This window comes from Salvelinus namaycush, chromosome 42 (genome assembly GCF_016432855.1).
Source record: "Salvelinus namaycush isolate Seneca chromosome 42, SaNama_1.0, whole genome shotgun sequence".
NCBI classification, from domain to species: domain Eukaryota; kingdom Metazoa; phylum Chordata; class Actinopteri; order Salmoniformes; family Salmonidae; genus Salvelinus; species Salvelinus namaycush.
This window is the reverse complement of record NC_052348.1, coordinates 7293849-7313845: the sequence shown is the minus strand read 5'-3', so window position 1 is coordinate 7313845 and position 19997 is coordinate 7293849. Positions and strand designations below refer to the sequence as shown.

At 44.0% G+C, this 19997-nt stretch overlaps 2 protein-coding genes across 5 annotated transcripts in view; both read right to left on the bottom strand.

The window, feature by feature from the left end:
* LOC120034814 (zinc finger protein 19-like) overlaps positions 1-19997 on the bottom strand; it is a 295463-nt gene that overhangs the window by 230396 nt on the left and 45070 nt on the right. The gene's annotated exons all lie outside the window — the stretch shown is intronic.
* Positions 6365-13516, bottom strand: LOC120034831 (zinc finger protein with KRAB and SCAN domains 1-like). 3 transcript variants are annotated; one of them, XM_038981476.1, is made up of 4 exons: positions 13027-13516; positions 11110-11240; positions 10180-10920; positions 6365-7142 (listed from the first exon to the last, which is right to left on the bottom strand). In XM_038981476.1, exons 1-4 carry the CDS (start codon positions 13301-13303, stop codon positions 7134-7136), a joined length of 1158 nt encoding a protein of 385 aa, XP_038837404.1. In that variant the 5' UTR covers positions 13304-13516; the 3' UTR covers positions 6365-7133. The 3 variants fall into 3 exon arrangements, with proteins under 3 accessions (XP_038837404.1, XP_038837405.1, XP_038837403.1); XM_038981477.1 differs by lacking the exon at positions 6365-7142 and having other exon boundaries at positions 8731-10254; positions 10753-10920; XM_038981475.1 differs by lacking the exon at positions 6365-7142 and having other exon boundaries at positions 8731-10920.

The following is a 19997-nucleotide window of genomic DNA, read 5'->3' as shown; positions in this document are numbered from 1 at the left end:
CATTCATCACTGCCTTGGAAAAATGTCAGTGTTCTCGTCGAACCATGTCGCATTTTGGAGTTGAAGTTATACCACTCGTTTTCAAGTCCATTCGCAAATTGTTCATGCCTCATATGCGGTAGCCTAATGAAATAATGGTGTAATAGCCTACAGTTTTCTTGACATTTTGCTTTCATTATAGTGATAGGCTCATGTTTTACTGGTACGGCGTACCCCCACTATTTATTTTGCCGGGACGCCACCAGGACCACCTTACTTTCATCCTGATTACATGTTACTATACTCTATACAAGGGCCGTGTGCATTTTCTGCTGGTGTGTCCTGAGGTAGCTCCTCTCTGAAAACCTCTTCCCACAGTGTGTACAGGAGAACGGTCTCTCTCCCGTGTGGACCTTCAGGTGCATCTTCAGCTGGTCTTGGCGGGAGAACCTCTTCTCACACTGGGGGCAGCTGTAGGGTTTCTCCCCTGTGTGGACCATCTGGTGCCTCTTCAGGTGGTCCTGGCGGGAGAACCTCTTCTCACAGTGGGTACAACTGAAGGGGTTCTCCCCTGTGTGGACCCTCTGGTGGATCTCCACCTTCTGGAGGCACCTGAAGCCTTTGTTACAGAACATGCAGAAGAACCGTTTCTCTTTACCATTGCCTGATGTGGCTCCTCTTCCCTGAACCTGGGCTCTAGCCCAGTTGTTTGAGTTCAATACCTGATCGAAATGGTGTGACTCAGAAGGCCCCATCGACGTGGACACTGGGTCGCGATCCTTGAACGCGTGTAAAGGAGAATTGGTTCTGACATTTAGATTTGTCTCTAAGCTTCCCCTGTAATCTAAGAAATCTCTGCTCTGTGAGTGTCCATCTCCTAGGTGACTATCTGCATTCTGTGCGGAAGGAGCATCGCCCTCCACTTTCACAGTCACCTCATCTACCACTATAACCTCCCCTTTCTCATCTAGACACCCTTCAGAGTATACACAACTACTGTACCGGTTCCAGTCTTCTCTAGACAGATCAGGCTGTGTCTCTAAACCCAAGGATATGTTGCCAGGGTCCATCTCTGTATCATAAGAACAAGAGAGATCATCAACCCCAGTGTCTAGCACGTCACCATCTCCAAGGGAATTAACCTTCCTCTGGCTCTGATGAAATACCGGTAAGTAATCTGAGCCAGGAGCAGGAGGACAGCCCAGTCTCCCCCGCCCCTCTGGGTCTGATCTGTGGTCAGACCCTGTGTGTAAGAGCCGGTGTGTTACATTTAAAGTCTCAGCGTCTGTCTCTGACTTGAGGGCGACATTCAGCATTCCACTGACTTCCGGGATGCTGAATCGGGTCCTGGTCTGGGGCGCGGTGGCCAGGTCCTCTGTGGCTACAGGGTGCGCCACTCCAGCCGCTGCCCCAGTCTGGATGTCTCTGCTGTGTTGTGGGTCCTCCTCTCCTTCAGACCTCTCCTGCTTGACCCCAGGACCTGCAGCCTCTGCATCTACAGACTGACAAGAACAGAGGAGGTTATAATCGGTATAATTGGATAACAATGTCTTAGGGAGTCTCACAAACTCCCGTACAGCAGATACATATTGATGCAAGCCAGTGAATAGCTGAGGAAAGCATTTCTGAAATGAACAAGCCACATTTGATGTACTGTAATTTTGATGTTACACTATGACACCAACCTCTATCACAATAACATGCTGGGTTGAGGATTCACTCCCCTCATCTATAGCTATGGGTTGGTCATTTCTCCACCCGTTGTTTCTCGATGGCTTTACAACGTTCCTGTGGCCTCCAGTGAGATGTCCTTCACCTAAGAGAGTGATTGGGGGAAAGGGGTGGTTAGATTAGATCATGTGAATGCTCAACGCTATATTATACATTATTTACACAGTCTACAGTTGGCGGGAATGTAAGGTAACACTTCTTATAACTTGTTGACATACTATTTATTGATTGATTATGTTCCATGCATCACATTATTTTAAAAGTATGATAATAAGAAATTCAGTAAATCAAGAATTTGGTTAGAATATGGTGGTGTCTTTGTGCAAGAATTTGTCCTTAATTGGCCTGGCTGGTAAAATAAAAGTAAAATACAACAAATGTGCAAGATAGCTAAGTAATCAGGGGAAGTATTGCATACTATCAAAAACTGAGCAAGACACAATTCTTGCTAACACTTCTAAACGCATGCGAAACGGGACGAGAGCCCCCGCAGCCTCGGCCTCCTGCAAAATGTACCTCTTGCCATTCCTCTGTATCGCTCTCGCACTGTCCTCTCTGCGCGCTCCCGTGCTGCCTTCAGTTCCAGTAGCTGTAGTTTTCTCCGTAATGCCCTGTTTTCTTTCTGGCTTTGAGTTATTTCCAAACGAAACACTGCATAGTCATCGTCTACGAGTTTACTGATCTCTGCCACGGCTGAATTCGCTAGCACCTCCATGATGGAGACTATTTGAGTGTGAAAAACCATACAGTTAGCCATTGTTGGTTAGCTAGCTAGCGTTACCTAGATAGACGTTATCAACCAAGTCTTGTCTCCGAGAATTAAAGACTACATGGGGTAAATACGTGATGCTGTGCAGTTAAATTATTAATATTTTGAATTCACTTGGTGTTAATAAACGTCAAAAAAACAATATTAAAAACGCCAACGTGGACATTGTTCTTCGTCATTGTTTCCTTCCGTTTACACTGTAGAGAAAGTATGTTATTGGTTAGCGTCATAGCGCAAATGGTGTCGCAAAATAAAAAGTTGTGCGCTCTGTTCTTGAATTACGGTACCAGAGATACTGGATACAATGACGAGATGCTTGTAGAGCGGAACGGCTGACTGTCAAGCTCCAGCCTAAGCCTATGGGGGGCCTAGGTGTAGGAGGGAAAACAGCCAGACTAAATCGTTCCCTCTGGTTTTTTTTATCCGTTAACTTAGAATTTTTTAAATAAATTCCTTTGTTTGTTTTTTAAAGTCCGGGGGCCTAGAGTTTTGCCTTATCTGGTTGGCTAAACCAGAGGTTCTCAAACCTGTCCTCGTAGACCCCCAACCGGTTCATGTATTTGATCTATCCCAGAGCTAGAGCATCTAATTTAACTTGTAAACTAATCATCAAGCCCTTGACTAGGTGAATCAGTTGAACTAGTTCAGGGCTAAAACAAGATTGTGAAACATCTGGGGGTTCCCAAGGAGAGGTTTGAGAACCACTGGGTTAACCTAACCAGGTAAAACTTCGGACCCTAGTTGGAGGGTAGTAATAAATCAGCTGTAAAACGGTTTTATATGGACAATGATGGGACCAGAATGTTTCTAATCAGGTCATATGGTTTAAAAAAAAAAATAGACATCTGCGATTGGACAATAGAACGAACAGGGCTGAGTTTTCTATAAGCAGGGTTGCATTGTGTAGGCATTTGCATCTGTAATTAAAAAGTTACTCACACAGTACGTCATCAATATTGTGTTGATTGATTAATTACAGTCAATAATTTTGGATTGAGGTCTAGGTAGACTAGCCACCCGAAGTTGGAATATAAAGCAAATTTGATCACATTCACATTTTCTCTTAACACAATGGCCTATTTTAGGCTATAAATACATGACTTTACCGCTTCGTTTCCCCTGGCAGGAGGGGATCAGAGCCGATAGGCTTCCCTAGGCTACCGCAGCTGTGGTTGTCATCAGTAGGCTACAGTTGATCAGACTGAAACACAGATTAATTGTGCACAAGTTGACAAATCATGAAGCAAATCAGTGTAAACAGCAGTACTTTGTCCCTATTTTCAACGTCTTTGTGTCAATATTTTTTATCACACTGAATCAAAAGTGTTGGGGCATATGCCAGCTCAACACACGTTTGCCGGCGGCCCTGCTATGCTTATCTCTGCAACACGGATAGATGGAAATCGCCACACAACGCTAGAAATTAAGAAACATATATAAATATACACACACATATACATACATATATACAGTTGAAGTCGGAAGTTTACATACACTTAGGTTGGAGTCATTAAAACTCATTTTTCAATCACTCCACAAATTTCTGTCGGTTAGGACATCTACTTTGTGCATGACACAAGTCATTTTTCCGACAATTGTTTACAGACAGATTATTTAACTTATAATTCACTGTATCACAATTCCAGTGGGTCAGAAGTTTACATACACCAAGTTGACCGTGCCTTTAAACAGCTTGGAAAATTCCAGAAAATGATGTCATGGCTTTAGAAGCTTCTGATAGGCTAATTTACATCCTTTGAGTCAATTGGAGGTGTACCTGTGGATGTATTTCAAGGACTACCTTCAAACTCAGTGCCTCTTTGCTTGACATTATGGGAAAATCAGCCAAGACAAAGCTTGTGGAAGGCTACCCGAAACGTTTGACCCAAGTTAAACAATTTAAAGGCAATGCTAACAAATACTAATTGAGTGTATGTAAACGTCTGACCCACTGGGAATGTGATGAAATAATTAAAAGCTGAAATAAACAATTCTCTCTAATATTATTCTGACATTTCACATTCTTAAAATAAAGTGGTGATCCTAACTGACCTAAAACAGTGACTTTTTACTAGGATTAAATGTCAGGAATTGTGAAAAACTGAGTTTAAATGTATTTGGCTAAGGTGTATGTAAACTTCCGACTTCAACTGTATACACTGCTCAAAAAAATAAAGGGAACACTTAAAAAACACAATGTAACTCCAAGTCAATCACACTTCTGTGAAATCAAACTGTCCACTTAGGAAGCAACACTGATTGACAATAAATTTCACATGCTGTTGTGCAAATGGAATAGACAAAAGGTGGAAATTATAGGCAATTAGCAAGACACCCCCAATAAAGGAGTGATTCTGCAGGTGGTGACCACAGACCACTTCTCAGTTCCTATGCTTCCTGGCTGATGTTTTGGTCACTTTTGAATGCTGGCGGTGCTTTCACTCTAGTGGTAGCATGAGACGGAGTCTACAACCCACACAAGTGGCTCAGGTAGTGCAGCTCATCCAGGATGGCACATCAATGCGAGCTGTGGCAAGAAGGTTTGCTGTGTCTGTCAGCGTAGTGTCCAGAGCATGGAGGCACTACCAGGAGACAGGCCAGTACATCAGGAGACGTGGAGGAGGCCGTAGGAGGGCAACAACCCAGCAGCAGGACCGCTACCTCCGCCTTTGTGCAAGGAGGTGCACTGCCAGAGCCCTGCAAAATGACCTCCAGCAGGCCACAAATGTGCATGTGTCAGCATATGGTCTCACAAGGGGTCTGAGGATCTCATCTCGGTACCTAATGGCAGTCAGGTTACCTCTGGCGAGCACATGGAGGGCTGTGCGGCCCCACAAAGAAATGCCACCCCACACCATGACTGACCCATCGCCAAACCGGTCATGCTGGAGGATGTTGCAGGCAGCAGAACGTTCTCCACGGCGTCTCCAGACTCTGTCACGTCTGTCACATGTGCTCATGTGCTCAGTGTGAACCTGCTTTCATCTGTGAAGAGCACAGGGCGCCAGTGGCGAATTTGCCAATCTTGGTGTTCTCTGGCAAATGCCAAACGTCCTGCACGGTGTTGGGCTGTAAGCACAACCCCCACCTGTGGACGTCGGGCCCTCAAACCACCCTCATGGAGTCTGTTTCTGACCGTTTGAGCAGACACATGCACATTTGTGGCCTGCTGGAGGTCATTTTGCAGGGCGCTGGCAGTGCACCTCCTTGCACAAAGGTGGAGGTAGCGGTCCTGCTGCTGGGTTGTTGCCCTCCTACGGCCTCCTCCACGTCTCCTGATGTACTGGCCTGTCTCCTGGTAGCGCCTGCATGCTCTGGACACTACGCTGACAGACACAGCAAACCTTTTTGCCACAGTTCGCATTGATGTGCCATCCTGGATGAACTGCACTACCTGAGCCACTTGTGTGGGTTGTAGACTCCATCTCATGCTACCACTAGAGTGAGAGCACCGCCAGCATTCAAAAGTGACCAAAACATCAGCCAGGAAGCATAGGAACTGAGAAGTGGTCTGTGGTCACCACCTGCAGAATCACTCCTGTTTTGGGGGGTGTCTTGCTAATTGCCTATAATTTCCACCTTTTGTCTATTCCATTTGCACAACAGCATGTGAAATTTATTGTCAATCAGTGTTGCTTCCTAAGTGGACAGTTTGATTTCACAGAAGTGTGATTGACTTGGAGTTACATTGTGTTGTTTAAGTGTTCCCTTTATTTTTTTGAGCAGTGTATATGGATGAGCGATGAGCGAGTGGCATAGGCAAGATGCAATGGATGGTATAAAATACAGTATATACATTGGATGGTGAATCAATACGTCCAGTCACTACAAAGATACAGGCATCTTTCCTAACTCAGCCGCTCAGGGATTTCACGAGGCCAATGGTGACTTTAAAAGAGTTAGAGTTTAATGGCTGTGATAGTAAAACGGAGGATGGATCAACAACATTGTAATTACACCACAATACTAACCTAATTGGCACAGTGAAAAGAAGGTAGCCTGTATAGAACAAAAAACATGCATCCCGTTTGCAACAAGGCACTAAAGTAATACTGCAAAAAATGTGGCAAAGCAATTCATTTTTTCCTGAATACAGTGTTATGTTTGGGGCAAATCCAATACAGCACATTAGTGAGTACCACTCTCCATCTTTTCAAGCATAGTGGTGGCTGCATCATGTTATAGATTTATTTGATCATTTAAATCCATTCAACCACGCATCTGGATAACGCATTTTAAAGTAATCGAGGATGACAAGTTTGAAAACGTATTTCCATTGTGGTTCTCTTAAATAAATGGTTAAAACAATTTACAAACATTAACATGTATATACATTTTTGAACTAGTATAGTGCTTTTCAAAGACAGTGTATAAATGGTAAAACAAACAAACGTAAATTATCGAGATTGAAAGCTTCAGGCAGCTTGGGATGAAGTTGAGGCAGTTTGGGCTTTAGGGTCATTGGAAAGGCAGTGGAGGTTCAGTAGAGGGGACAGCCAAGGTGAAACAAAGACAGTCTGAAAAAAAAAAACAGACCCGGAGCTCTTCAGCAGCCCACCGCACCTGCTTCTCTGAATGGTCAGTCACTCCATTGGAGCCGCTTCTCTGGTACTGGTCCTCCATTGCCAGGAATGTAGCACCCACCTGGGTGATGTCACCGCTGCTGAAAAGTGCACGAAAAGCCACATCTTGGCAGTGGTTAGACGCATTCCCTGAACTTTCTCTGCTAGTGGCAAGAAAAAGTATGTGAACCCTTTGGAATTACCTGGATTTCTGAATAAATTGGTCATCAAATTTTCTGATCTTCATCTAAGTCACAACAATAAACAGTGTGCTTAAACTAATAACACAAATTATTGTATTTTTTGTGTCTATATTGAAAACAACATTTAAACGTTCAGTGTAGGTTGGGAAAAGTATGTGAACCCCGAGGCTAATGACTTCTCCAAAATCTAATTGGAGTCAGGAGTCCGCTAACCTGGAGTCCAATCAATGAGACGAGATTGGAGATGTTGGTTAGTGTTGCCCTGCCCTATAAAAAAACTCACAAAATTTGAGTTTGCTATTCACAAGAAGCATTGCCTGATGTGAACCATGCCTCGAACAAAAGAGATCTCAGAAGACTTAAGATTTAAAAAATGTGACTTGCATAAAGCTGGAAAGGATTACAAAAGTATCTCTAAAAGCCTTGATGTTCATCCATCAGTCCACGTTAAGACAAATTGTCTATAAATTGAGAAAGTTCAGCACTGTTGCTACTCTCCCTAGGAGTGACCGTCCTGCAAAGATGACTGCAAGAGCACAGCGCAGAATGCTCAATGAGGTTAAGAAGAATTCTAGTGTCAGCTAAAGACTTACAGAAATCTCTGGAACATGCTAACATCTCTGTTGACGAGTCTACGATACGTAAAATACTAAACAAGAATGGTGTTCATGGGAGGACACCCCGGAAGAAGTCCCTGCTGTCCAAAAAAAACATTGCTGCACGTCTGAAGTTTGCAAAAGTGCACCTGGATGTTCCACAGTGCTACTGGCAAAATATTCTGTGGACAGATGAAACTACAGTTGAGTTGTTTGGAAGGAACACACAACACTATGTGTGGAGAAAAAGGCACAGCACACCAACATCAAAACCTCATCCCAACTGTAAAGTATGGTGGAGGGAGCATCATGGTTTGGGGCTGCCTCAGGTCCTGGACAGCTTGCTATCATTAATGGAAAAATTAATTCCCAAGTTTATCAAGACATTTTGCAGGAGAATGCTAGGCTATCTGTCTGCCAATTGAAGCTAAACAGAATTTGGGTGACCCAACAGGACAGCGACCCAAAACACAGAAGTAAATCAACAACAGAATTGCTTCAACACAGAAAATATGCTTTCTGGAGTGGCCCAGTCTGAGTCCTGACCTCAACCCGATTGAGATGCTGTGTCATGACCTCAAGAGAGCAGTTCACACCAGACATCGCAAGAATATTGCTGAACTGAAATAGTTTTGTAAAGAGGAATGGTGCAAAATTCCTCCTGACCGTTTTGCCAGTCTGATCCGCAACTACAGAAAACGTTCGGTTGAGGTTATTGCTGCCAAAGGAGGGTCAACCAGTTATTAAATCCAAGGCTTCACATACTTTTCCCACCCTGCACTGTGAATGTGCTCAAAGACATGAAAACGTATCATTGTTTGTGTGTTATTAGTTTAAGCAGACAGTTTGTCTATTGTTGTGACATAGATGAAGATCAGATCAAATTTTATTACCAATTTATGCAGGAATCCAGGTATTTCCAAAGGGTTTACAAACTTTTTCTTGCCACTAAGTACTCAACCCCTTGGTTAGGAGCTTTCCCTGAACTTCCTCCGTTACCTCTGGACACAGCACGCAGTCCTTGTTGTAAAATTTCCAAACAGATAAAACAAAAAGCCAAATTATTTGACTCAAAACAGCCAGCTAGCTATCAAGCCAAAATACTTCATCACGATCCTGCAAATCTAAGAGTCAAGACCACAGGATATAGACATCTAACCCTAGAGCAGCCAAAACTAAAAGATAAAAATGCAAAAAGAAACAATCAAATTATAAAAAAATATATACAATATTCACACTACTCTTCCTAGGCTTATGTCTGCTTGTAATCGTTAAGGACTGAGTTGATCAGGATTAAAAAAAATAACATAATGGAGCTAAGGACCTGAAATTGTTGTCTAGCAATGATCAACAACCAATTTGAGAAGAATAAATGGGCAAATGTTGCACAATCCAGGTGTGGAAAGTGCTTACAGCTATAATCGCTGCCAAAGGTGATGCTAAACATGTATTGACTCAGAGAGTTGAATACTATTCTAATAAAGTTAGTGTTATTTTTCTTTTTTTAAACAAATGTAAGAAATTCCATTTTGTGTAGATCATTGACAAAAAAGCACAATTAAATCCATTTTATATCCCACTTTGTAACAAAAAATGTGGAAAAAGTCAAGGGGTGTGAATACTTTCTGAAGGCACTGTATTTACTGCCGTATACTGTATTTTACACAATGTCTGGATGCAATATTCTACCCAGGAATATTAAAAGCCGAAATCTGTTACTCTCGTGATTCCTAATGCCTCTGTGGGTCTTTTTTGTTGACAACAATGAAAATTCCAGTTTGTCTTTAAAATCAGGGTTTGATCTAAACGTCAGATATTGGGTGGAATGATTACTTCCTATGTTATACAGTGGAATGGTTTTTCTGCTGGTGTATCCTGAGGCAGCTCCTCTCTGAGAACCTCTTCCCGCAGTGCGTACAGGTAAATGGCCTCTCTCCTGTGTGGACCTTCAGGTGGATCTTAAGCTGGTGCTGGCGTGAGAACCTCTTCTCACACTGAGGGCAGCTAAAGGGTTTCTCCCCTGTGTGGACCCTCTGGTGTCTCTTCAGGCTGCCAGCCTGGGCGAAGGGCATGTGACACTGGGTACAGCTAAAGGGTTTCACCCCTGTGTGGACCCTCTGGTGCCTCTTCAGGTTGCCAGCCTCTGCGAAGCGCATGTGACACTGGGTACAGCTGAAGGGTTTCTCCCCTGTGTGGACCCTCTGGTGGATCTCCACCTTCTGGGAGCAACTGAAGCCTTTGTTACAGAACATGCAGAGGAACCTTTTCTCTTTACTATTGCCTGATGTGGCTCCCCCTTCCTGAGCCTGGGCTCTAGCCCGGTCTTTTGAGTTCAATACCTGATCGAAAAGGACGTGGCCGTGTGAATCAGAAGGCCCCATCGACGTGGACACTGGGTCGCGATCCCTGAACGCCTGTAAAGGGGAGTGGGTCGCGACATTTAGATTTGTCTTTAAGCTTTCCCTGTTGTCTAAGAAATCTCTTCCCTGTGATAGTCCGTCTCCTAGGTGACTATGTGCATTCCATGTGGGAGGAACGTCGCCCTCCACTTTCACATCATCTACGATCAGACCCTCCCCTTTCTTATCTAGGCACCCTTCAGAGTATACACTACTACTGTACCGGTTCCAGTCACCTCTAGATGGACCAGTTTGTGTCTCTAAACCCAAGGGCATGCCAGGGTCCATCTCTGTAGTGTAAGAACAAGACGGTTCATTGCCAGTCTCGTCACCTGAGTCTCGATGGGAATGAATCGGGCTCGGGTTATCGTAAAGTAAATACTCTGAGATGGGAGCAGGAGGACAGCCCAGCCTCCCCAGCCCCAGTGTCTCTGTGTGTAAATGCCTTTGTGTTACAGTTAAAGTCTTGGTGTCTGTCTCTGACTTGAGGACGGCGTCTGGCCTTCCACTGACCTCCGGGATGCTGCTTCTGATCCTAGGCTGCGCTGGGGTGGTGGTGGGGTCCTCCGTGGCTACAAGGGGTGGTCCAGTCTCTCCAGTCTGGATGTCTCTGCTGTGCCGTGGGTCCACCTCTCCTTCAGACCTCTCATGCTTGACCCCAAGACCTGCAACCTCTGCAGACTGACACGAAAGGAGGTTATTACCGGTACATGAGTTGATGTCATAGGGAAGTCTAACAAACTTTCTTATGGCAGATAAATGAGGATGTACATCTAAGACAGTGAATAGCTGAGGGGTGCCTTTCTGAAATAAACAGGCCACATTTGATTTACAAAGTAACACATTTTAACATAACACTATTACACTGACCTCTATCATGATAATGTGCTGGTTTGAGGTTCCACTCCCCTCATCAACAGTGATTGGTTTATCATCTCTCAATCTATTGTGTCCCACTGGCTTCACAAAGCTCCTGTGGCCTCCAGTGAGATGTTCTTCACCTGAGAGCGTGATTGGGGAAAAAGAGGTGGTTAGGTTAGGTACTGTCAATGCTCAATGGTATATTGTACACTATTGACACAGAAATGGCAAAGATGTCAAGTAAAATCCATATAGCTTCTTGATATACTAAACTCAGCAAAAGAAGAGATGTCCTCACACTGTCAACTGCGTTTACTTTCAGAAAACTTAACGTGTAAATATTTATATGAACATAACAAGATTCAACAACTGAGACAAACTGAACAAGTTCCACAGACCTGGAAAAATGTATCCCTGAACAAAGGGGGGAGGGGTTAAAATCAAAAGTAACAATCAGTATCTGGTGTGGCCACCAGCTGCATTAAGTACTGCAGTGCATCTTCTCCTCATAGACTGCACCAGATTTGCCAGTTCTTGCTGTGAGATGTTACCTCACTCTTCCACCAAGGCACCTGCAAGTTCCCGGACTTTTCTGGAGGGAATGGCCCTAGCCCTCACCCTCCGATCCAACAGGTCCTAGACGTGCTCAATGGGATTGAGATCCGGGCTCTTCGCTGGCCATGGCAGAACACTGTCTTGCAGGAAATCACGCACAGAACGAGCAGTATGGCTGGTGGCATTGTTATGCTGGAGGGTCATGTCAGGATGAGCCTGCAGGAAGGGTACCACATGAGGGAGGAGGATGTCTTCCCTGTAACGCACAGCGTTGAGATTGCCTGCAATGACAAGCTCAGTCCAATGATGCTGTGACACACCGCCCCAGACTATGACGGACCCTCCACCTCCAAATCGATCCCGCTTCAGAGTACAGGCCTCGGTGTAACGCTCATTCCTTCAACAATAAACGCGAATCCGACCATCACCCCTGGTGACAGAACCGCGACTCTTCAGTGAAGAGCACTTTTTGCCAGTCCTGTCTGGTCCAGCGACGGTGGGTTTGTACCCATAGGCGACGTTGTTGCCGGTGATGTCAGGTGAGGATCTGCCTTACAACAGGCCTACAAGCTCTCAGTCCAGCCTCTCTCCGCATATTGCGCACAGTCTGAGCACTGATGGAGTGATTGTGCGTTCCTGGTGTAACTCGGGCAGTTGTTGTTGCCGTCCTGTACCTGTCCCGCAGGTGTGCGGGTGTCTGCCACTGCGAGGACGACCAGCTGCCCATCCTGTCTCCCTGTAGCGCTGTCTTAGGCATCTCACAGTAATTTATTGCAATTTATTGCCCTGGCCACATCTGTAGTCCTCATGCCTAAGGCATGTTCACACAGATGAGCTGGGACCCTGGGCATCTTTCTTTTGGTGTTTTTCAGAGTCAGTAGAAAGGCCTCTTTAGTGTCCTAAGTTTTCATAACTGTGACCTTAATTGCCTACCGTCTGTAAGCTGTTAGTGTCTTAACGACAGTTCCACAGGTGCATGTTCATTAATTGTTTATGGTTCATTTTTTTAAAAGCATGTGAAACAGTGTTTAAACCCTTTACAATGAAGATCTGTGAAGTTATTTGGATTTTTACAAATTATCTTTGAAATACAGGGTCCTGAAAAAGGGACGTTTTTTTTTGTTGTTGCTGAGTTTATTTATAAATCAATCTATTAAATGCCATGCATCACATTGTTTTCATTCAGTAAATCATAAGAAATGCAGTAAATCAAGAACCTGATTCGAATGTGATAGTGTCTATACCAATCAGGCGAATTATTGCATATTTTCCAAAAACTGACCAAGACCCAATTCTGGGTAACACAACTGAACACATGCAGCGTTGAACAGGGCGACAGGCCGCGCATCCTCCGCCTTCCGCAAAATGTACCTCTTGCAATTCCTCTGTATCTGTCAATGATCTTGACACTACTGGGACGACTGGCGAGGATTCGCTCTCGTGTTGTTCTCTCTGCGCGCTCCCGTGCCACCTTCAGTTCCAGTAGTTTCCTCCGCAATGCCCTGTTTTCTTTCTGGCTTTGAGTTATTTCCAAACGAAACACTGCATAGTCGTCGTCTACGAGTTTACAGATCTCTGCCACCGCATCATTTGCTAGCACCTCCATGATGGAGGCTATTTGAGTGTGAAAAACCATACAGTTAGCCATTGTTAGCAGTTAGCTAGCATTACCTAGATAACATCTATCAACCAATTCCTTAACCCGAATTAGACATTACATGCGGTAAGTATGTGATGATATGCAGTTAAATTAGTCATTTTAAGTTCCAGGGTTTTAATAAACGTCTAAATAACAATAACGCTAACGTGGAAATTGTTCTTGGTCACTTCACTTCCGTTTACTTATTTTTCTTCCTGTGAGTTTCCAGCAGACTATCCGCTGTCTTCTTCGGCGTTTCCGGCAAACTAGAAGGTGTACTGTGAATTGCTGTCTTTCGCAGGTCGGAATGCGAATGAATAATAGCCTCACACCAGTAGGTGCAGGCCGGTGGAATAGAGAAACGACAACAGCTTCCTTGGTATTTCGCTTTGCTTATCATTTGAGCTCAAAATTGTTACAAGCAAAAATGCGGCAATATAGCATGACATACTTCAATCTCTACCTCGCCACCTTCCTCACTAACAATAACCCACTTCCCAATCCACAATGACCCAACCTCAGCCTTGTCAACAAAACCGTATCCCTCATTTCACTCCCCACATACCCACATACCTTCCTCACAGAATTCTGGATAGAGAAAAACTGCCCTCCTCTTCTCTCCCACTCACGTTGCCACTCCTGGGTCAACCCCTCTGCTATGATGCTCCAACATTCCATCCCTCCTGATGGGACCACCACATTTACCTCCCTCTTCAGAGCTACCTTATCTGCTGCTTCATTTCCCCAACATGAGCTGGTACCACAGTTCCCTTAATATCTTGGTGGCACTGAGCAAATTTCAGTTTGTGGGGACGTAAACTAGAATGTTGTGAGAATTCTGTGGAGCTTCCTGCGTGCATTTACAGTGCTGTACAAACTTCAAGTTGAAGTTTTAGACTATCCAATAGGCTATTCTGGCTATTTGAACATAATGTGGTCCTATCAGTGGCCTACCAACAAAACCAGTGATGCAATAACATTTTCACATGGAAATAGCTTTTGATTTCTATGATATTTGAATTTATTATGGATCCAGCAAAATTAAGGCAGTTATACAATTTTAAAAACATTACAATACATTCATAACAGATTTCACAACACACTAAGTGTGTGCCCTCAGGCCCCTACTCCACTACCACATATCTACAACACAAAATCCATGTGTACGTGTGTGTATAGTGCGTACAGTGCATTTGGAAAATATTCAGACCCCTCGACTTTTTCCAAATTTTGTTACATTACAGCCTTATTCTAAAATGTATTAAATTGTTTTTCCCCCTCATGAATCTACACACAATACCCCATAATGAAAGCAAAAACAGGTTTTTAGAAAATGTTGCTTTTACTCAGTCCTTTGTTGAAGCACCTTTGGCAGCGATTACAGCCTTGAGTCTTCTTGGGTATGATGCTATAAGCTTGGCACACCTGTATTTGGGGAGTTTCTCCCCTTCTTCTCTGCAGATCCTCTCAAGCTCTGTCAGATTGGATGGGGAGCGTCGCTGCACAGCTATTTTCAGATCTCTCCAGAGATGTTCAAGTCCGGGCTCTGGCTGGGCCACTCAAGGACATTCAGAGACTTGTCCCGAAGCCATTCTTGCGTTTTCTTGGCTGTGTGCTTAGGGTTGTTGTCCTGTTGGAAGGTGAACCTTCACCCCAGCCTGAGCACTCTGGAGCAGGTTTTCATCAAGGATCTCTCTGTACTTCGCTCCATTCATCTTCCCCTCGATCCTGACTAGTCTCCCAGTCCTTGCCGCTGAAAAACATCCCCACTGCATGTCGCTGCCACCACCATGCTTCACCGTAGGAATGGTGCCAGATTTCCTCCAGACGTGACGCTTGGCATTCAGGCCAAAGAGTTGAATCTTGGTTTCAGACTAGAGAATCTTGTTTCTCATGGTCTGATAGTCTTTAGGTGCCTTTTGGCAAACTCCAAGAGGGATGTCATGGGCCTTTTACTGAGGAGTGGCTTCCGTTTGGCCACTGATTGGTGGAGTGCTGCAGAGATGGTTGTCCTTCTGGAAGGCTCTCCCATCTCCACAAATGAACTGTGGAGCTCTGTCAGAGTGACCATCGGATTCTTGGTCACCTCCCTGACCAAGGCCCTTCTCCCCCGATTGCTCAGTTCAACCGGGCGGCCAGGTCTAGGAAGGTTATAAACTTCCATTTAAGAATGATGGAGGCCACTGTATTCTTGGGGACTTTCAATGCTGCAGAAATGTTTTGGTACCCTTCCCCAGATCTGTGCCTCGACAAAATCCTGTCTCGGAGCTCTACAGACAATTCCTTGGACCTCATGGCTTGGTTTTTGCTGTGACATGCACTGTCAACTGTGGGACCTTATATAGGCAGGTGTGTGCCTTTCCAAATCATGTCCAATCAATAGATTCTCTATATATTTTTTTGAACCTTTATTGAACTAGGCAAGTCAGTTAAGAACAAATTCTTATTTACAATGACGGCCAAACCCGGACTACGCTGGGCCAATTGTGCGCCGCCCTATGGGACTCCCAACCACGGCCGGTTGTGATACAGCCTGGTTTCAAACCAGGGTGTCTAGTGACGCCTCAAGCACTGAGATGCAGTGCCTTAGACCGCTGTGCCACAGGTACACTCCAATCAAGTTGTAAAAACATCTCAAGGATGATTAATGGAAACAGGATGCACCTGAGCTCAATTTCTAATTCCATAGCGAAGGGTCTGAATACTTATGTAAATTAGATTTTTTCTATGGGGTATTGTTTGTAGGTTGTAGGTCTGTAGGTTGATGAGAAATATAATTTAATCCATTTTAGAATAAGGCTAACGTAACAAAATGAGGAAAAAGTCAAGGGGTCTGAATAATTTCCCGAATGCGCTGTGTTATTGTGTGTGTATGTGTCTATGTTTGTGTAGCTTCACAGTCCCCGCTGTTCCATAAGGTGCATTTTAATCCGTTTTTTGAAAAAATCTAATTTTACTACTTGCGTCAGTTACTTGATGTGGAATAGAGTTCCATGTAGTCATGGCTCTATGTAGTACTGTGCGCCTCCCATAGTCTGTTCTGGACTTGGGGGCTGTTTAGAGATCTCTGGTGGCATGTCTTGTGGGGTATGCATGGATGTCTGAGCTGTGTGCCAGTAGTTCAAACAGACAGCTCGATGCATTCAACATGTCAATACCTCTCACAAATACAAGTAGTGATGAGGTCAATCTCTCCTACACTTTCAGCCAGGAGAGATTGACATGCATGTTATTCATGTTAGCTCTCTGTGTACATCCAAGGGCCAGCCGTGCTGCCCTGTTCTGAGCCAATATAACCTATATTATCCTATGTGGTGTTTTTCTATTAGACCTACAAGGACATTTTATTGATCTGATAGTATTTTTAATGTAGAGATTCTGGTAAACTCTGTTTCCTTTCATGTGTCCTACCAATAATTATTGGATTATTCACCATGGTAACCAGTTAGTATAAAAACAGAATTAGCAGTTATTTCTCGGTTTTCAGTCAGTAACTTTAGGGAGTGAACATTATTCAAAATCGGACCTCTGAAATGAAAATGTATGGCCCTCCCTTCAGCAAAATATATTTGACCTAAACCCTACCTGAACGCTTAAATAAAAAAAAGTGACTCTCGGCTATACCCAAAATAATAAGTGGATAGCAGATAACAAAGCTACCATTTATCCTCACTTCTTGGACAGACCAGAGCCTTAGATATGCAGTTTTACAAACTGTTCTTCGTCCTGTAAGCATTACATGGCAACGCAGGAACTTTGATAGTGCAAAGGGCTGCGGGCCAGAAGGTTGTGGGTTCGCAGACCACCGTGGACAAGAGTAGGGGTGGGAAGATCTCCTTTTATAGTAAAAGCATTGCATGAATCTATCATCATATTTGCAGGTCAGAGAAATTGAAATGTCATGCAATTCTATGTCCTTTTACATATTGTAATAATATGTTTTTATACCAAACAAATTAGCGAAATTACAGGCTAAGAATGGACAGAGATGTGTTCATCTTATCATATTTCTCCAATGCCAAATCAGTGTGTTTTGTTTGCAACAAAACTGTCCGTTTGCAAATCATTTAATTTGTGACATCATTAGGAATCTGAGCATGGTACTTTCAAAAGTTAGGCCTATACCTTTCCAGCCCAGAGTAGGTCTACCGACTAAGAAAATGTAAGCTTTAACTGCTGGCGACTCTTCTTCTGTGGCTTAACCCAACAAAAGGTCACAAGTGTTCCCCTAAAAGCTGTCTGGGTTTGAACAGCTTCTGTTGTACAGAAAAGGAATATTAATCAATTGATAGTGAAAGAATTAGATTACTTCCAAAGCATAGTAAATGTTTTCTCTCCTCGGCTATAGGTTGTAGCTCAGCCTCAATGTCAAAGAAACGAAACAATGATATCCCCATATATATCGGAATCACGTCTTTCCCTCGTATTTCATAGTTTGTTTCTAGCTTAAAGCATCACGGACCCAAGCGCTGTTATAGATCACTTTATATAATCGGATCGGTTTCATTTTCTTCAAAATCTTAAGCTAAGGGGTAGGCCTGTGTTTTTCACAATTTTCTTTAATAAAAAGGTAGGCCTATGTTATACCCTCTCAATTCGAGTCTTGGTTTTAACTTAACAGCCCTTCACTGACACGGAGGTAGGCTATTTAAAGAGTGCATGGTGGGTGGAGGAATTGACAGAGAAATCTATTGATCAGTGTCTTCACCACCATAGTCCCTGTGCCCAAGGAAGCGAAGGTAACCTGCCTAAATGATTACCACCCGTAGCACTCACGTCGGTAGCCATGAAGTGCTTTGAAAGGCTGGTCATGGCTCACATCAACAGCATCCTCCCGGATACCCTAGACCCACTCCAATTCTCATATCGCCCCAACAGATCCACAGATGGCGCAATCTCAATTGCACTCCACACTGCCCTTTCCCACCTGGACAAAAGGAACACCTATGTGAGAGTGATGTTCATTGACTACAGCTCAGCGTTCAACACCATAGTGCCCACGAAGAACATCACTAAGCTAAGGACCCTGGGACTAAACACCTCCCTCTGCAACTGGATCCTGGACTTCCTGATGGGCCGCCCTCAGGTGGTAAGGGTAGGCAACAACACGTCTGCCACGCTGATCCTCAACACTATGGCCCCCCAGGGGTGTTTAGTCCCCTCCAGCCTATAGGGAGGAGGTCAAAGAACTGGCAGTGTGGTGCCAGGACAACAACCTCTCCCTCAATGTGAGCAAGGCAAAGGAGCTGATCATGGACTACAGGAAAAGGCGGGCCAAACAGGCTTCATTTGAGTTAATCCATAATATTAACCTAAATGACAGAGCGAAAAGAAGAAAGCTTGTACAGAAAAACAAATATTCCAAAACATACATCCTGTTAGCCACATGGCACTTCAGTAATACTGCAAAAAAATTGGCAAAGAAATGCACTTTTTGTCCTGAATACAAAGCGTTTAGTTTGGGGCAAATCCAACAACACATCACTGAGTACCACTCTTCATATTTTCAAGCATGGTGGTGGCTGCTTGATGTTATGGGTATGCTTATCATCGGCAAGGACTAGGGAGTTTTTTTGGGGGGGGGAAATAAAGTAGTTGAATGGAAGTAATGAAATAGGCATTTGTGAACATCATATAGCCTACACCAGTGGTCACCAACCTATTCTGAGTCAAGATCACTTTGAGTCAAAATGCATGTCGAGATCTACCGCTCTGATTTTCTTAATAACATGACTTAAATGTAAGCATATGCAACATTAACCAATTAAAAACAGTACTGTAGCAATGAGGTTTGTGCAGTAAGCTATAGGCCCAATACATTATCACCGCATACTGGCTTTGCTTGAATTTACCTACCAATGCATTGTTGTTAGGGACATTTTTTGTAATTATATTTCAAAATTTAAGGTAGGCTATATGATCACAGTGGTAATAGATCCATTGTTGTATTACTTGTGAGGGACAGCTGAGTGAGCATACATTTAAATAATTGGCTTTTTATTTTGTGCTGGGCTGATGGTGCCTGCATCTGATGGTCAGTCTCAGCGGAGGGAGAGAGCAGCACAGACTGAGGGTCCATCTCTCAACATCCCTCCGCTCTCCCTTTCCTCCACTGACACTGACCAAAAAGGGACACCGTCTTCCAGCTGATGGCGAAACTCAAGTCGCACCGCATTATTTCTGCCTCGTGCACAAATTCATGTTATGAACAGAGAAAGTGAAATATTCCTTGATATTAAAAAAGACCCAAGCCGCTAATAATAACAACAACACAAGCCTGTAGATACACTTTCCTACTCATTCATTACTGCTGCACTGCTTGTTGTAGCGCTGAATGGAAATAGGAAGAACGCACATTTTATGGTTTATAAAAGTGTGAAATACAAAGTGTTGACAGTGCTGAGAAAGAACTTAAACATAAAAACAGCAGCTCTTTGCTGTATTTGTTAACAGTCTCTCTCTAGTCATGGTTTTGAAATCTCACAGTAACAATTTTGCAGTAGCTTTCTTTTATGCCTGCTAGGTTACTGCAGATTCGGTCATCTGAGCAATATGATTGGCCAGCGGTAGCATAGTGCACTTGATTTCCTCTCCAGGCCCACCGGGAAGGCAGAGGTTGTACCTTCAGACACATGAAATGGCAACAGTTTGCCTACCCGGCGCGCAGGGCAGCTGAATTGGCTGCACCTACCACCGACAGCCC

Excerpts from the sequence above, each read along its gene's own strand:
- LOC120034831 (XM_038981475.1), bottom strand. The coding sequence starts at position 13,303 with ATGGCTAACTGTATGGTTTTTCACACTCAAATAGCCTCCATCATGGAG. Across the intron at positions 11,241-13,026 it reads ATACAGAGGAATTGCAAGAG|GTGAAGAACATCTCACTGGA; the intron begins GTACATTTTGCG and ends TCACGCTCTCAG. Across the intron at positions 10,921-11,109 it reads AGCACATTATCATGATAGAG|TCTGCAGAGGTTGCAGGTCT; the intron begins GTCAGTGTAATA and ends CTTTCGTGTCAG.